This window comes from Rhea pennata, chromosome 18 (genome assembly GCF_028389875.1).
Source record: "Rhea pennata isolate bPtePen1 chromosome 18, bPtePen1.pri, whole genome shotgun sequence".
Classification (NCBI taxonomy): domain Eukaryota; kingdom Metazoa; phylum Chordata; class Aves; order Rheiformes; family Rheidae; genus Rhea; species Rhea pennata.
Genome location: NC_084680.1, coordinates 9,551,142 through 9,567,730, shown reverse-complemented (window position 1 = coordinate 9,567,730; position 16,589 = coordinate 9,551,142). Strand labels below are relative to the sequence as shown.

The 16,589-nt window shown below is 40.5% G+C and overlaps 1 protein-coding gene across 6 annotated transcripts in view; it reads right to left on the bottom strand.

Annotated features, from left to right (window-relative positions):
• The window catches only part of NUP214 (nucleoporin 214), a 45,660-nt gene that overhangs the window by 27,941 nt on the left and 1,130 nt on the right, over positions 1-16,589 (bottom strand). For 4 of the 6 annotated variants that reach the window (XM_062591013.1, XM_062591015.1, XM_062591018.1 and 1 more), the window contains exons 2-19: positions 15,905-16,100; positions 14,927-15,078; positions 14,451-14,655; positions 13,497-13,567; positions 13,134-13,197; positions 12,389-12,492; positions 12,126-12,232; positions 11,420-11,486; positions 10,862-10,985; positions 8,751-8,912; positions 7,151-7,607; positions 5,577-5,752; positions 4,809-4,900; positions 4,160-4,249; positions 3,626-3,775; positions 3,210-3,368; positions 1,156-1,259; positions 439-621 (exon numbers count right to left, since the gene is read on the bottom strand). In XM_062591013.1, coding sequence (XP_062446997.1) covers positions 439-621; positions 1,156-1,259; positions 3,210-3,368; positions 3,626-3,775; positions 4,160-4,249; positions 4,809-4,900; positions 5,577-5,752; positions 7,151-7,607; positions 8,751-8,912; positions 10,862-10,985; positions 11,420-11,486; positions 12,126-12,232; positions 12,389-12,492; positions 13,134-13,197; positions 13,497-13,567; positions 14,451-14,655; positions 14,927-15,078; positions 15,905-16,100 — 2,663 coding nt within the window. Of the gene's footprint in view, positions 1-438; positions 622-1,155; positions 1,260-3,209; positions 3,369-3,625; positions 3,776-4,159; positions 4,250-4,808; positions 4,901-5,576; positions 5,753-7,150; positions 7,608-8,750; positions 8,913-10,861; positions 10,986-11,419; positions 11,487-12,125; positions 12,233-12,388; positions 12,493-13,133; positions 13,198-13,496; positions 13,568-14,450; positions 14,656-14,926; positions 15,079-15,904; positions 16,101-16,589 lie in introns of those variants that run through there. The other 2 variants (XM_062591014.1, XM_062591019.1) reach the window with 2 other exon arrangements.

Here is a 16,589-nt window from a genome sequence, read left to right as displayed (position 1 = left end):
ATCAGCTCATAAGATAACCTGTCAGAACAGGCACCTGCACCACAAAAACTATCAGAACAGAACATCTTCCTTTAGATACCGTGCTATTTAAACGCATACATCTTGAATTATTTTGGAAAGTCTAAGAGCCATTCACTTCTTCCTCCAAATTTTAAAACACAGAAAACAGCAGTACCTCAGCCTGGAAGCTCTATGATCCTGCTTACACTACTATAAAAATAATAGCTTTTAGGGGGAAGCATCAGACAGCATGCTACAGACTATAACCAGTGAGCTTCTGTATTACGTGGACACACTTCAGTACCATTTTTAGGACAGCCTGTCCTCCCGTACCACGCCAACAAAACATTCTTTAGCATGATGCACTCTAGCACACAGTTGGGAGCAATAGAGAAGGAATCTCAATACTACTCAGCAACTTGTAAGCATTTTACATACCTTTGAGCACTGCTAAGAGAAGACGTATCACCGGGAACACTCCACTGAGATGTCTGATTACACAGTCGGAGCTGCTGGAGGCTGTTTACCAGCTGATTTAGTCTCTTCCTCTGCTGATTGATTATTTCCCGATTATTAGCCAGGGTGTTAAACAAAGTCTCTCGCTCAGGAACTATCAGGCGCCTTAAGACATCACACCAAGAGACAAGAATAAAGACCATTCTGTATGTCTAGCCATGAGCAGGCATACATATAAAGTGGTGTGACAGTTCTAGCTGCTTCACTCAATGAGGTCAAACATGGTTTGGTTTGAATAGGGCAGTTCATTTTGTCTCAGTTTCATGTCACTCCTTTAGATATGCTGCAGGTTATTCATTTAGCTTGTTTACTACAAGATGTTTTATTCATTAGAAGGGTATCATTACCTACAGTTCTTGGACACACTTTGTCTGTACAAAACTTATTTTTATAGTTTGTTTCTGTTAAGTACAATTTATAACATGCAGGAAGCTGTAGCAAGCGTGTAACAAGTGTACAGAGTCACATACACTGAACCTGCAGCTCCAACTACATCTCTCAATCAAGCTTTACTCAAAAATCCCTTGAAAAAAAAATTGTACTGTTAAAAGAAAGTGATTTTTATTTGATTAGGTACTAATGTCTGATTCACTAACATGCTCCTTATAGTTGTTTTGTACTTCAATTTCAGCTACTTACTTCTGCTTTCTCTTCTGTTCCAGGTGCCGATCCCACTCTAAATCCAGAACGTCATTCACATCCTGAACAGCAAACTTCACGTACTGGTGCAAGCGTCGAATTTCCTACCATGCAAAAAAGAATCAGCTTTTAATTTCCTTCAGAAATCTCAGTTTCAGCCACAGAAGCCTGAGATCCTTTGGGCTCATTCAATTCAAGCAATTCAGCACTTCCCCATATTTCTGCCTGGAAAGTTCTATCTAGCATAACAGAACCTAACACAGGAAAAATTATTTATTAATTGGTGGACTATGCAAAAGGTGTCCTGTTCATTTTATCCTTACACAAAACTGGGAATAGTCTTTTCTATAACGCTTGCAAAATACTGCTGGATTTTTACTGAAAGGGTAGTACAAACGCTAAGCATTGTACAAAACCAACTTTATTTCAAACCTCATTTCCAGAAAGCGAGTCATTTGCTCCTACTTCGTAATATTGAAGCTTCTAACAACTAAAGGTGATCAAAGCTTTGTAGGCTATTCACATGGCTCTGGGTTAACACCGTTCACAGACTACAATTCAGGAAAGCATTCACAAATGCTCAACGTCCACTCACCTCAACAGAATGCTCACTGAAATACATCAATCAAGGAGCCAAGTAGCAAGGACTGGGAAGAGTTCCATCACAACTCTTTTTAAGATAGAGCATGAAATTCAAATAGGACACAGCCAACATGAAACCAAATCCAGTACTACTGAGGGCTTCGCATGGGTTTTCTCTCCCCAGCAATTATGAGCATTATGTATCAACAACTCTCCAAACAGCTAATCATTATGACTGGACACCAGAAAAGCCTCAAGAACTTAAAATTCCATTTAAAGCTCATGTAAAAAGTTGACCAAGAGAGCACTTTTTAAGGATCAGGAGAATAGGAATGATAATTAAACTAAATGAGATTTACATCAGATGAGAGCTGTCTTTCTAGTATGTTTCTAGAAGCTGGACCTGAAAGCCCTCTCTGTACATTCCAGTCCTCATCCACTTCTCTCCTAATCTGTTATTCTTTCCTCATGACCCTCTTTAAATATCAGTGAAGTAAGTGTTTTGAGACAGATTATCATCTCTTTGAAGTCATGAGCGTAACTTTGAAAAATCAGAGAAATAATCAGACATCAAAGCGAGCATATAATTACTTCCAACACAGACAATCAACATACAGCTTCCAGGTGAACACTAGAGATCACACCTATAAAGAAGTTGCTGCATGTCAGCTCACTCCCTAGTAACTGTTCATGTGCATGATCTTGATTCCTACTGCAACAAATATGACATGTAATTATGTCTTCAATCTGCTATTCAAACCTCTTGAGGGGAACGCGCCAGCATATAGAGGAGCAAGTATCATTTGTAGAGCACATCTACTTCATTTTGCTTATGGGGGAATACAATAGTATATTCCTCTCATCACCAGCTGTAACCAAAAGAGAGCTTCCCCTCTAGTTTCTCCCTTGCCTTTGAGAGCCTCTTTAGTTATTACTGGTTATTTTCCTTCGTACTCTGGCTTTTAGGATTTCATTTAGCTTTATGCCCCACCACCCATGAAATTAATGACACAATTCTGCAAGTCATAATAAATCAAATTGCTCTATAAAGCATTTGCTGAAGATAAAAATAATGCCAAGAACACTTTTATAAAGATTTGAAAAAATTAACTGACATTTGCCAAAAATACTCCTTAACTAAAATCCCCTGAGCAAACACTACTGGCTCAGAAAGAACAGGGAGGCAAGAGTCCTATTCTAAGCTTAGAATAGACTTGGATCTCACGAGAACTACTTCCATTCTACAGGAGTCCTGTCTCATCAGAGAAAATGGCAACAACAAGAGAAGCTTTAGGAAAGGATTTTCATCATGCCTTGCAAACTTGGCAAAACAGAGCTAATCATACTTCTACTGTACTGTGCTGAAACAGCAAATACCAGGGGCACGGCAAAGCTGCTGGGCACTCACAAACAAGTCTCAATGTTATTTTATTTAAAACTCTAGATTAGAAGTTAGCTAACATGCTTAATACCTGAAGTTGTGCTTCGCTCTTGGGATCCAAAGGTTTCTTATACAGCAAGTGTAAATATCCTGAACTGCGATTCCGCTCATTCTGTTCTCTAGCTTCTTCCACCCCAGCAAATCCCTCCAGCAAGGTCGTCTTCAAAATACTAATATCGCCGTGAAGAGACTGCAGATAGAATGGATAGGACAAGGTTCAAAGCAACATTTTCATTGCCATCTCTAGCACAGGGGCTTCCCGAAGTGTTTGTTTAATGTGCAAAATGCAACTAGCACCTCCACATTAAAGCCGTGTAACCACATGCTCGATTTACATGGGTTCAGCATTAGCAGGTTAAGTAGAAACATCAGGTAAGGAACTATCGTTGCTGGAGAGATTACGACCAGTAGTTAAATAGCTTGAGGATGTTCAGTCACATTAGTTACCTCTGTTGTCTCTTTAATTTCCAAGAGGAAGGTGTGAAGATCCTCAGATTCAGTTCGCAGCATCTTCATTTCCTCTGGAGTACCCACTTGGAAACAGGCTTTGGAAGTCCGAGCCTTCAGCTCCTCCATCTCCTTTTGGAAATGGGCAATCTACAAAGTCAAGGAGCAAGAGAGTGCAGCTGCTCACACATACTAGGGTCTAGAACAAACGTTGCAGCTCTTTGGGTAATGTTTTTACAGTGCCATCAACATCTGCTGCTCTATGGGCAAAACAGGAAATTCTTCTTAGACATTATCAGGAAAGAACACCCAGTCTTTCCAGTACATACAGTGTTTGAAACTAAATCAGAGGGCCAAAGAGGACATAGACAGAACCCACAAAATAAGTTAGTTATCCCGTGAAAAATCTCCATTCTAATTCCTAAGTTACTGAAAGACATAATGGGAATGTGAGTCAACTGAAGAGAATATCTGTGTGTCTATACAGTGGTCTTTCAGCTTTTAAGATGAAGAAAACTGCTTGAGAGATCTCACCTCCTCTCTGATTCCTGCTATGACAGGGTCTGAATCCTTCCACTGATGGACCTGCTTCTCTATACCAGTGCTAGAGAGTGCCAGTTTGCCCTGAAAAACAATATTAAGGATGTAACTTTAGCAACAGGGAGCTCAGAATATTGGAAAAGGCCCACTGCTACAAATTCTATTCAGACAGCCATCACCAGTGAGTCAATTCTTATAAACCCAATACACAGTAAACTAAGAATGGTAGGTGTATGTTCAAAGTAGGGCTGCAGATTACCTGGAACAATGTAGCTAAAGCCTTGTGAAAGCAAAGCAAATACTTTTGTGCTGCTCTGTATCACTGCTTTGATTTTGACATCTAACGACGTCAAACAGAGCCAAGGAAACTCTTGACTGACTAACTAGGAAAGTTGCGAATCCTCATTTCCATAACAGGAATAATTAGTTCCTACAACTCTGATCATGACAACATACATCAAAGACAGCTCTCCAAAAACATGCATGACAACGTAATTTTAGTCCAAATAATCTTCTGTAAGTGTCAAATGCTAGCTAGTTCTTTGACCTAAATATACTCAGTTAGATGAATTCTAAATATTCCATGGGCCATAGAGAAACATTCACCTCTCTTCAGAAAATTTCAGACACAAGTTCTCATTACCTGAGTTGCGCTTGGCTTTGCTGCAGAAGGTGTGACTTTGGCGGTCTTCTGTAGTAAAGAAGCTGAAGGCAAATTTTGAGCAGGACGTGCTACTGAAATAAAGAGAGGAACAGTAATTACAAACTCATACAATGCTTGAGAAAGCAGGTAGTGATCAGAGATGAAGCAAAATTTCAGATGTCAAATCCAACAGCAATAGCTGTACAGGCCTCAGCAAGAACACTTTCCTCAGGTGTCATTTTACTCCCATCTAATTTCTCTGCTAGACTGGCAAACTCAGGCAATGACTGTAACTCTTGGATATCTGGCTGTATCGCTCCTGAAGGAACCCAAAATCTCCAGTCACATGATCATTTGAGAGATAGAATATTATTCTGTTAACAAGTGAAAAAACATCTAATTGAAACTCATTTGGGACCACTTGGAACTCTAGTCACTGCAGATGCAAGATAGGGCATTGATTTGTCTCACTGCCCAGGAATATTCATAATCAGAGTTGTATTACAGAGCACTGAAAATGCCAGAACTTCTGGTTGAACTTGAGAATACATTATGTCACATATGAAAAGAGAGCTGGCTTTGTGGGGAATAAAGTGCACAAATTGAAAAAAATTCTCAGTTTCAGTACTAGGCCCATCACATCATCACAACCTGCAGAACAGGAGATCTGTGGGAATGTAAGCCAAATCAAGCCCACTACATCCTAACACTTTCAGAACATTGTTTGTAATAGAACATTATTCCCAACGGCACATATCAGACGCCTACCAGCAGCAGGCACAGGGGTGGAAGCCTTCAGTGGTGTGGCAGGAGAGGCCGAGACAGGTGTGGACTGGCTCAGAGGACCACTAGTAGCAGCTTTTGAAGTGGTTGAGAAGGAAAACATTGTAGAACCAGCATGACCACTGCTGCTAGTGGGAGTAGAAGTGTCTACAGCAGTGAATCTGCAAGTAAGAACAGAAAACCTTTCAGCTCTGAAGTGGTCCCAGCTGTTTTCCTCCACCCCAAATGAAGCATTACACTCTGAGGAATTAGCATCCTTTGGGAACAAAAATGACTCAAGGTCCAGATACAAAATTACAAGTTTAGTCACTGGGAAAAGTGGGAAGCAGCCATTCAGGAATATTTCAGAATACACAGAATCAGAGACTGCTACTATAGATCCACTCAGAGGCAAAAGCCAAATGCCAATAAGTATTACACTGTTTTAAAAAGCACCCCATCATTTTGCAACAAAGCACCCACCATACCAAATCTGAGTGGCCTTTCAGTGCCACCCTTGCATCAAACTCAGAAAAATTCTGCAAAAGAATAAAACTTCCATTCAACTTCAACCCTAGGCCCTCAAGGCAGCCAAGTTAAATATTCAGCCAGCTCACAAGTCTATCATTTGCTTTTTATACACAATATCAAATTTAAAAAGCCATTATGAGCTACCATGAGATCTGGCGTAGGAAGGATTTTTCTAATTAAAATATAATCATTTGAACCATCAGAAATTTCTAAAAATATCTTTAAGCGAAAACTGCTTTCCACAGAAAGCAGCTCCAATTAACATTCCTCTGTGTTTTAAACACTTATTAAAAAAAAAAAAAGATATCAAATATCAAGAGTTGGAGGGAACAGCAAGAATAAGAAATCTGAGAATGTTCACCACTCAAATCCATTCTGGGTAATTTCCAGTCAACATGTTTTCCTACAGCTGGCACAAACTCCCAGCATGAACAAGCCTTGAAGATTTCAGGTCCAGTATTCAGTAAGCATCCATTTAAAAACAAAAATGAAAGCTCTGACACCTTTTTCACTGAACACAGGAGTAGAAAAGGAATGCACCAGCTATAGATACAGTTTCCTCTCAGCCCTGCAAGCGACTCTCTGGATCTGGGTAAGGAACCTTCACCAAATGGTAGAAGAAACTTGTGCTACCATGACCATACTAAACTCATACATGATTCAAATCTCAGTGTTCGCCAAGAATCTTTAGCCATCTTTCATGTTAAATGAAGGCATGAAGTTACATGCTTATGAAACAAAGACACAAAAGCATAAAGCCTCTCATAATTTTGCAAGGTATTAGTCTAAATTTTGGCATCTTCCCTGGACTGATACTTGGCCCATGAACATAACTTGTCGCATGGGAAGTGCTGGGAGTTTTCACAGCCAAGACAATACATCTTGGACAAAGGGGGCTTTCCTCAGGGCTTTTTCTGAAGCACAGCGGACAGCTGTCAGGGCAAGAAGTCAGAAACTATTGTTTCTGTGTGGTAAAAATCACCACACATTTTTCATGCCTGGAATGATTTAACTACCCAAACACTGCATAACCTGCTACATCTATTTACTTCTCATTGAGGTTCACTTTGACTGAAGAAGCTGAAGAGGTGAAAGACGACTTCTGCGTAACAGGTGTTGTGGACAGAGTTGGCCCAGGGGAGCTATCTGTGGCTGGTTTAAAGTTCATGGATCCAAAAGAAAAAGAGGTGGCAGTTGCTGTAGTGGTGCCTGCAGAAGGGGCTGAAGTCATGGATGTCTTGGAAGAACCAGAGGAGAAAGAGAATGTTGCTGCTCCAGTCATATTGGGGCCCAGGGCTTGCTTGGAGGCATCAGTTGCAAAGGGGTAAGGTGGAGGGTCACCACTTGTAGAGCCAGGCATCTTCACAGTTGAAGGCATAAAGGAAAATGCAGCTGCTCCGCCCCCAACAGGAGGGAGACTTGAGGCCGCAGTAGTAGGAACAACAGCTGGTACTGCGTCAGGCTTTAAAGAAGCTGGAGGAGTGGTAAGAGATGTGGCAGTACTCCCTGCAGAAACATAAATCAGGAAGGAAGACACTCATTCAGTTGTCTCGACTAATAGCAGAAGGTATTTCAAGGCCAAATGCTATTTGATGGAAACAGTTAAGTACCATCTTACCATTAGACAGATGGTACAGGGAGAAAGAAAGAGAAGGGAGCAGAGCTTCCAGTCCCCAAGCCTGATCGGTGATATAACCGCAGATCAAAGTCCAATCTTTAAAACTAAAGTCAATACTTTAATTTAGACTGACTGAGGGAAATTAATGTTGCCTGGAATTTCCAATGAAAAGACTTCACCTTTGTCCATTGATTTTGATGTGGTTCATGCCATCTCAAATCAAATAGCCTGTCAGCACACAGGTCAGCCAGGGCTGCAGAGAGGCACAGTGCCAAACAAAAGCATTCGCTTTGGAGAGGGAGAAGCAAATGCAAGCTTAAGGAAGAAAATGGTGGCTTTGCAAACTTTACTGCAGGCACGCAGGGAAACAGAAGATCCAACTGATCTGCCTATTCCAGCACAGGAAACTGTCTGTTTTACATCTTATTTGGCTATACACGCAAACTCCGTTAAAACTACTTTGTACTCCCTCCCCAGATGATCTTCACACTGCTGCAGAAAACTATTGTTTAAATAAGTTTTGCTGTAGCCATATACCTTAGTTTGGTATCATGGCTTCCCGTGACAAAACATACGAAAGAAAACGATCACCTCTTTGAAGCAGGCAAACTCTGGTCTAGATTAGGCACAATGTTTAATCCTAGACCCCAAGAACAGTCTGCAGTCACTGCTGCTGTTCCAGTCATGCCCCCCAAAGCTGGGCAAGGAGCTTTCTAGCATTAGGGCATCTGGCACCTGATTTGCTTTGGCTCTATACCCCCAAAGGCTGATTGCACTGTAGAGTTTTAAGTGCACACAGTTTGTGAAGTGTTTGGGATTCCCTGTGATAAATAGGACTAGAAAATTTTACTCAGTTGTACAAGGGGGAGAACAGTACTGGGAGCACAATGCACCCAGAAACAGCTCTTCATTATCAACATAAAGAAGAAATACGTTTTCTGTGACAATATGTGTCTATATACCAAACTTAGAGATGAGGATGACAAAGACCCATAAATGCAAGTGCTTCCCTAACCCACTGGAGAACTTACCTGCTGATTTTGGTACTCTTTCTCCTTCTATGGACAATGGTTCTGGAGTTACAATGAGTGATCTGACCCCAGGGTTTTGGTTGATCATGTAAAATGGGCAGAGCACACCATCCGTAGAGAGCAAGATCAGAACTGGAGCTGGAGCGAGGGTCTTCTCATCACCTGCCAAACATCATACACATAGGCCCTACAGTCAAAGTTTCCTACTCTGTTCATACTGGCATTGTCACTATCACCTGACTTGCTTAGCACAGTATTTGTTACTTTACCTCCTTGCTTTCACTTACACCTTTGTTCCCTTGCTTCCCCACGAATGCCCCTTTCTTTATTTCTTCCTTTTCTTGACTGTTTCATGTCTCTGTTCTAACTCACAGATGGTCATTTTAACAATTCAATATAGCTTGCTAAATGAAAAAGACAACTTTTACCAAAGAAATCTTGTACCAAGCTTTTTTCATTTTGAAGTAGTTCTTTTGTTTTCACCTATATGCTGCTCCCTTTTACAATCCTCAACTCCTTTCAGCAATCCCTATGTTTCATTGAGTCCTGTCAGATGATTAACATTCACATACATGAAATATGAAAAATAGAATTGCTAGGTAGAAAGCTTTTTGCTTTGAAGAAAGCCCACATACAACAAACATCCTTCTGAAAAAACAGGCTAGTGACCTGAACCTTTGATGCAAAATGCTTGGATTTTGTGCAGCTACAGCTTTGAGCCTAGAGTCTGCTTCAGTTCAATAGTCTCAGCACAGTAAGAGGCCCGAAAACACTCCATAGATTCCTAAAGCATTTTCTGTAGAAGTTTAACAGCTTAATTCTGTACTTAGTGCAAATCTGTGCTTCAGAGTAAATATAGGATGCAGGAAAAAGCCCCCATGATCATTCACTTTTTTCTTTCTTTCTTTCTTTCTTTCCTTTTTGTGACCAGCATGGTGAATGGCCAGTTTCTTCTACCTATTAGCTTTCCAGGGAAAGTGTGCTGGGGAAGGGCAACTTCCAAAAGGGAACACGCTCCAGGACAAGTGAGGTTTATTTGCAACCCAAACTTGTTCCAAACAGCAAAACCAAATAACATGCAGCCAAAAACGAGCTGCCTGCTTTCAGTGAAAATACAGAAAACATGTTAGTCAAAACCTTCCTCAGAGTCATCCTAAAAGGTCTAAGGCAGCATTACCTGGGCTTAAAGAAGCTATCCTGATAGACTCCTTAATTCAGTAAGTATATAGATCAACAGAGAATATGCTTCAAATTCCATTTTGCATTAAACTACAAAGTCTGACCCGAACTTCCCACTGCAGATTTTCATTCAGGTAAAGGCTGCTGCGGTTCTCAGTTAATTGGCACCCTCCTGTGCTCTTGAATTTTTGACTGTAGATCTTTCCACTCTGCCTAAAGGCATCTCTACTTCAATCTTTCTCTTGGTTTCAAGGGAGTTTTCAAAATTCACTAAGCTACAGTACAATAGCTCAGATGCATCTTCAGCTTCCTTCTCTGACAAGGTGCTTTCAAGAGCCTTCAGGAAGCACAGAAGGTACAGTAGTAATACAAGTGGCTGGATGTAAGACACAGCAGGGTACAGTCTGTTCAGGCCTTGTGCTTTAATGCAGAATTAAAACTTAAGCATTTACCTCAGTGATCCTTCCTTTTTCAGATTTTGCAATTAACCCATTTTTCTTTTAGATCAGTGCAAATGTACTTAATACAAAACAGTTCTGCAAAACTACATACGCTACAAGCATAATTAAAACCTTACAGGCAATTTGAAGCCTTTGGTGTTAAGAATGTGACTCCTTTAAGTTCACTATCACCCCAGCTCTGAGAAACACAGACAAAACCTAGATTTTGTTTTCCATGACTGTTACTGTAGTATCCCCAAGCTCCTAAAAGGTTTGAGGAAAAACTGTTTAATCCTCAGCCATTTGGATACATGCACAGAAGTAATCTCACGTATGCTGTAGGCTTGATACAAAAAGCTAGGATGGATTGTCTGTGTCAGTCTCCTTTTCAGGACCATGTCCCAGGACCACAAGCATTAGACTGCTCCCTCAAAAATATCCCACATATTGGTATTATTGGACTATTCCACAAGAAAGACCAGCAAAACTTACTGATTGGGATAGGCATGTTACTGGTGTAGTCTACAGCAACACCAACAGGCAAGGTATCATCGCTCTTATCTGTCACAGGAAGTTCTGCTCTGCTGGAGTCTTCCAAAACCCATGATTCCCAGTTCTGCAAAAAGTAAGATCATAGTTTTGACTATTGCTTTCATGTTTTCAGCCTTCTTTGGAATACTAGTCAAACGTTCTGAAATAAGAAATTGCAGAATAACTAGAGAGTAACTATTTAAATTGCAGAATAATGAATATCAGAAAATCAGTGCTCTTCACAGATAGTTCTGTGTCACAGTTGAGGTCAGGCTCAGAAACAGACTTAATGCTTCCCTTCAGTTGATCACCTCATACAAATCACTTACAATACTGACCTTGATCAAATTTTTAGACTGCCAAGTGAATAATGAAAAACAGACTTTTGGTACTTGCTTAACAACATGCTGCGTTTCTAAATATACCATTTCATCATACTTTGGGTTTTACATAAATTTACTTAGATTTTCTAGAAAGGAGAATTACACATACACAAACGCAGAAGGAAGAAAACACTACCTGATCCCCTTGTCTGGCAAGAATGCTGACTTCTGTGGAAGCTGCTGATGCTGCCAGAACTAGATCCCTGTGAGTATGGAACCAAATAGGTTAAAACTAACATAACAATGCATGGTGAGGTCATCAGCTCAACAACTAGTTATCACCTACTCGAATTCCTAACTAGGAATACAGTTATAACAACATGTAACTGACTTCTTAACCAGCACAAAATGAGAGAAAAATGACTAGCTACATTACTTTAGAATAATTTTAAAGAGTCACCAGGGGCTGATTCCCCTTGCCAATTAACGATTTGACAATCATGGGCCACCAGTATTTATTACGATACAAAGCCAGGTAGATGAAAAGTTAGGAATGGCTTCTTCACAGAGATTCAGAGTTAAGCGAGACAAAAGAGCACGCTTTTCCTAATATGTGACTTTCAGTCTCATATTAAATTGTTAATACAGATTTTAAACAACCTTATGTACCTTTAGAGAGAAAAAAAAAAGGCATTTTCAGCTCACATGGGAGTATGTAGGCATGGACATCAAGCATGCAGGATAAGTTAGCTGTACCTTCACAAAATATTTTCAGAATAGCAGTTTCACACAGCTCACATTCAAGTATTATATAGCTTACAGCAGGGAGAAACAAAACACAAGGAGAGGCACGGACTCCTCCGAGACGATAGAAAGACCGCATCATGATTCCTGCAACTCACCATTCCTCAACATAGTTGAGGAAGTAATGGTGCTGTCTCTCTGTGCAGCTCCCATAACAAGGCTCCATGAAATTCACAAACTTCTCTGGTCGCTTCTCTTCCTTTTTCTGTAGGGCCAAAATTGAGAGTTTACCTTCCAGCTAAGAAATCAAGTTAATCCCATCTACAAGATGCTAACATGGAAAATAAAAGCAGCTTGCCATTGCAACGAACAGGTCAAGAATAAGCAAACATTTCTACAGTTGTGACTTGCTGGCACTTACAGGCAATATGGCTACGACCACTTCTGGGGGTGTTTCCAGTGTCCCATCAGCAGCCGCATATACAATAGTGAAAACATATGTACCAATCCACAGTACATCCAAGACTGAAAGAGAAAGAAACAAATAACTCAGCCAGAAAAAGGTTAAAATGACACTTTTACATTGATTTTAACTGTGCACAGCATGCACAACCACTATGACACCACTAACCAAGGAGGAATCGCTGAAGTACCAAGACTCCAGAAAATTGCAAGACAGAACGGAGGCATTTGTTTGGCTTACTTGATGATATCACAGGCAAGACAAGGCCAGTGTTTCCAAACATGGACAGTGTTCTGGCATATCCAACAGGTGTGTTTCTGTTTTTCCTAAATTTATTGTTTTGAGGCTTTGACATATTTATTTGAAGATTCAAAATGAAGAAACAATATTTTCAGAAAATGAGAATTGATTTATACCCAGAAATCTTCATGCTAATGCGCAAGTCCAACCTTCCTTGAGTACAGCCTATCGCACCAGTGAGCAATGACTAGGTTTTTATAGTGCACTCTAGAAATAGAAAGGGATTTTGGCCCACAGTTATTTCTTCTATATCACCCAGAGATAAAACAGATGAATTTTTCTCTTTAAATAATTCAAATCAAGTTGTAACTACATAACCAGTGTACTATGCAGCTGCTCTATTTAAAAACACAGGGACGAACAAGTAAAATGCTTAAAAAGAGGGAACAAATTAAAGATATACCTTTAACAGGATTGTCCGAGTCATAAAACGGAGGACAAGGGATTACTTTTTTCTCCTGCAGGTTCTGGGAAAAAAAAATTAGAACTACTCTTAAACACAAAGAAAAAGCTACCAAACAAAGCCAACCACAAGTTTTGCAGAAAGCCCAGAGAGCTGATTTCAGACTGTTTCAAAAGCTCTTAACATTGATCACACGCCACCCTGAAAACCTTACTCTTCAGGGCAACCAAACTAAATGCAGCATTGATCTAAGACATTTTAATATTACTGACTGGTCAGCTTCACAGAAAGAGCTGATGGTGAAAGAAAATAAAGCATATTGGAAACTAGTGAGTGAACATAAGCCTTACAATACCTACTTACAGGTAGATATTGGACCACGGTGCCATTTTGCTTCCCTACAGCCAACTGCTTTCCCTTCGGACTCCAACACACTATGCAAAAAGAAGAATTTCATCAGCGCTAAGGAACCAGAGAATCTCAAGGTCCACAAAAGCAGGACCAATAAACTACATACTATTCAAGTCTTCCTCAGGCAAAACTCCACAGAGAAAGCAATTCCTTTCTGTCACTATCATGGCCTTGCCTCTTCGATTATGTACAGCAAGAGGAATTGAAATTCTTGGCATTCAGACCAATGGAAGCTTCAGATGCATTTAAACTCCCATTATACCTGCCACCATACAGCCTTGCATTGTCCTGTAATGGATGCTCACATCCACTTGTGCATAAATCAAGTTAAATCTCAAGCATATACACTTAGCTTGACCCAAACATACAGGGACAAATCAAACTGACAGAGGCTAAAAAAAAAATATCACAGCTATCACAGACACACACTGATTGGCTAAACTGTCTTTTGGGGTGGAGTGGGGCACAGCAGTAAGTTACACATGTGATTTAATCAGTGTAGTTTAAGTTTATCCCAAACCTGCCAAGGGTCAGGACCAGTGCAGTGTGTGAAACGTTCAGTCACAGCAAAAACAAGACTGCTCAAATCATAAAGCAATGGATGACAACTCTCCCTCATTTGCCTCCTTCCCTGCAAAAATGACAGCCAAGCCTGAGGGAGAACAAACCACAGGCAGACACAGTCAGCTCTAATTCACAAGATGCATTCCTTCCAGTCAACTGGGAAAGAGTAGTTATATTGCACCAAATGTTTTCTGAGTCTTAGGGAGTTTAAATCCTTCACCTTTGTGACAACTGAAGAAGAAACCTCCTCCTGAAACAAAGAGCCTACCTTCTTACACCTACCAATCCACTTTTATTCTTAAGTATTTGACATTCTATAAGTTACCCAAGGCTATTACTCACCAGATGTAACAGCTACAGAAGAAGGTAGTGTGGCATACACTTTCACAGAGTCCGTCACCTGCAGAACGGAAATGCTGCCATCGGACAGGCAGATGGCCACCATGGCAGGACTAGCAGGATTCCACTTCAGGTCATTGACCATCGCTGTGCTTCCCGAGTCCTTGGCTAGTTTGTGATATGCAAATGCACGTTTCTGCTGTTTTGCCTTTTAAGAAAAACAAATTCATGAGATAGCCAAGCTAAGCATAAGAACAAGTTCTCCCATACTCATAATCTGTCAAGGTTTTGGCCTTCCTTTAAATTAGTAACAGATAGGAATAAAAAGCAAAATTAAGTTTATTGAATAATTCCTTTACAAGACACATGCCTGCAGAGAGACAGAAAATCCCATCCAAGGTATGTCATTCCTTTTGCTGCAGTCTGGAGGGGGGAGGGAGAAACGTGCCAAGAAGTGCACCACTTTGCATATGCTTTACCTGATTCAAGAACGTGCGGACGTCAAAAAAGCCAATAAAGGAACCAATCTCACTGGACATCATACAGACTGACAGTGTGAGATTATCACAGCTAAGAGCCAGGTGCTGCACAGGAAACTTCATGGGAATCACGGTACTCTGAACATTCTCAACTTAAAAACAAAAGGAGAAGGAGGTAAGATGAAGCAGTCAAATTAAACACAACAGCTGCTCCTTTAAAACAATATGGTTAGAATAAGTTTATATAAAAAAATCATCCTAACATACAGTCCTATAAACAGTAGCTGTCAGAATAGATGGAAAGTTCACCATGCAAAAGCAAACATTTCATCTCTATCAATACAGTCTCAATAGAGGCTCTCAATTTCTTAAGAAAATTCCACTTTCCTTCCTCACTAACTTGGAGGAAAGATAACTGGATGCATTTTAGGTTTTACTTAAGTGAGCACGTGGATACTTTGGATGATATAGTTACGACAGAAAAGGTGAGAATTAAGACAGTTTTGCATTTAGGTTCTGAGCTGGTGGAACACAGATTTCGTCCTCTCTTGCAGAATGTTTTTTTACTCAGAGTGGATAACTCGGTGCAAGAACTCTGCTCCACTCCACTCACATATCTCTAATATTTTCCAAGTTCACATCCCCAAATTTGGCTACCAACAGCGTTGGGCTGCAAGGAAAGGTGCACACTCTCACATAGGAAAAGCCAATCTTATCATATAGCACTAAACATAGGAAACAGAACCTGAACGACATTTGAACATTAGCTAGCATATAGCATCCTGACAGTGTGTTCCTGATGACTATATTTTGTATCAGCTCAAGCTGCAGCAAATTTTCTTCCTGCGTTTTACACAATAAAAGCCAGTAGTTTCAAATACACGAAGAGAACTGTGTCAGAAGCCAAGAACACCATACCGCCAAAACCTATATAAAACTGCTGCTGCACAGAGACCATCAGACATAAACGTGCCTTACCAATTTTATTGGGATCTTCTCCCAGCTGATTTTGCATGAGAAGGTTTTTGGTATGAAAGATCTGCAGGCTGGTTCCTCCACCCGCAAAGACCAGCCCATATTTGTTAGACACTGCAAGGAGACTGGACCGCTCTTTGGGAAGATCATCGGGAGCATCAAAGATCCGGACCTTCTTCAGTGCTCTGAACTGAAAATCCTGTTTGAAGAGTCAGAAAACAGCTGTTCGTATGCTGATGAAGAAGAACAGTTTACTTCAGTTTCTCTAGCACAGTAAGCTGAAAGGCCTCTTCTCAAGAGCTGCAAAACACCCCCAAGGCAGAGTCCAGACCCACAGTGTCACTGGCCATCCTATCTCATTTTCTGTCTCATACACTCGCTTCTTCGTTATATGAAGCAGAGTTTGTTTTCCATACTTTTTTAAGGTGCATCTTATTTTATCCACAGAGCATCTTCAACTCTGAATACCTACTTCATCAAAAAACCTAGTGGAAGTTTTGTACATCCCAAATACAAAACTACCAACTTTAAAACATTTTACCCTAAGTTCAAGGTGTTTAGCCTTTTTTCGTTTTGTTCCCCCCTCCAATCACACAACAAAAGAAATGTCTACGCTTCCAGAAATGCAAGGCATCTGTGAAAGACCGAAATAACACCCCAGTTTTTCAATATTGGGAGTACTGCCTCA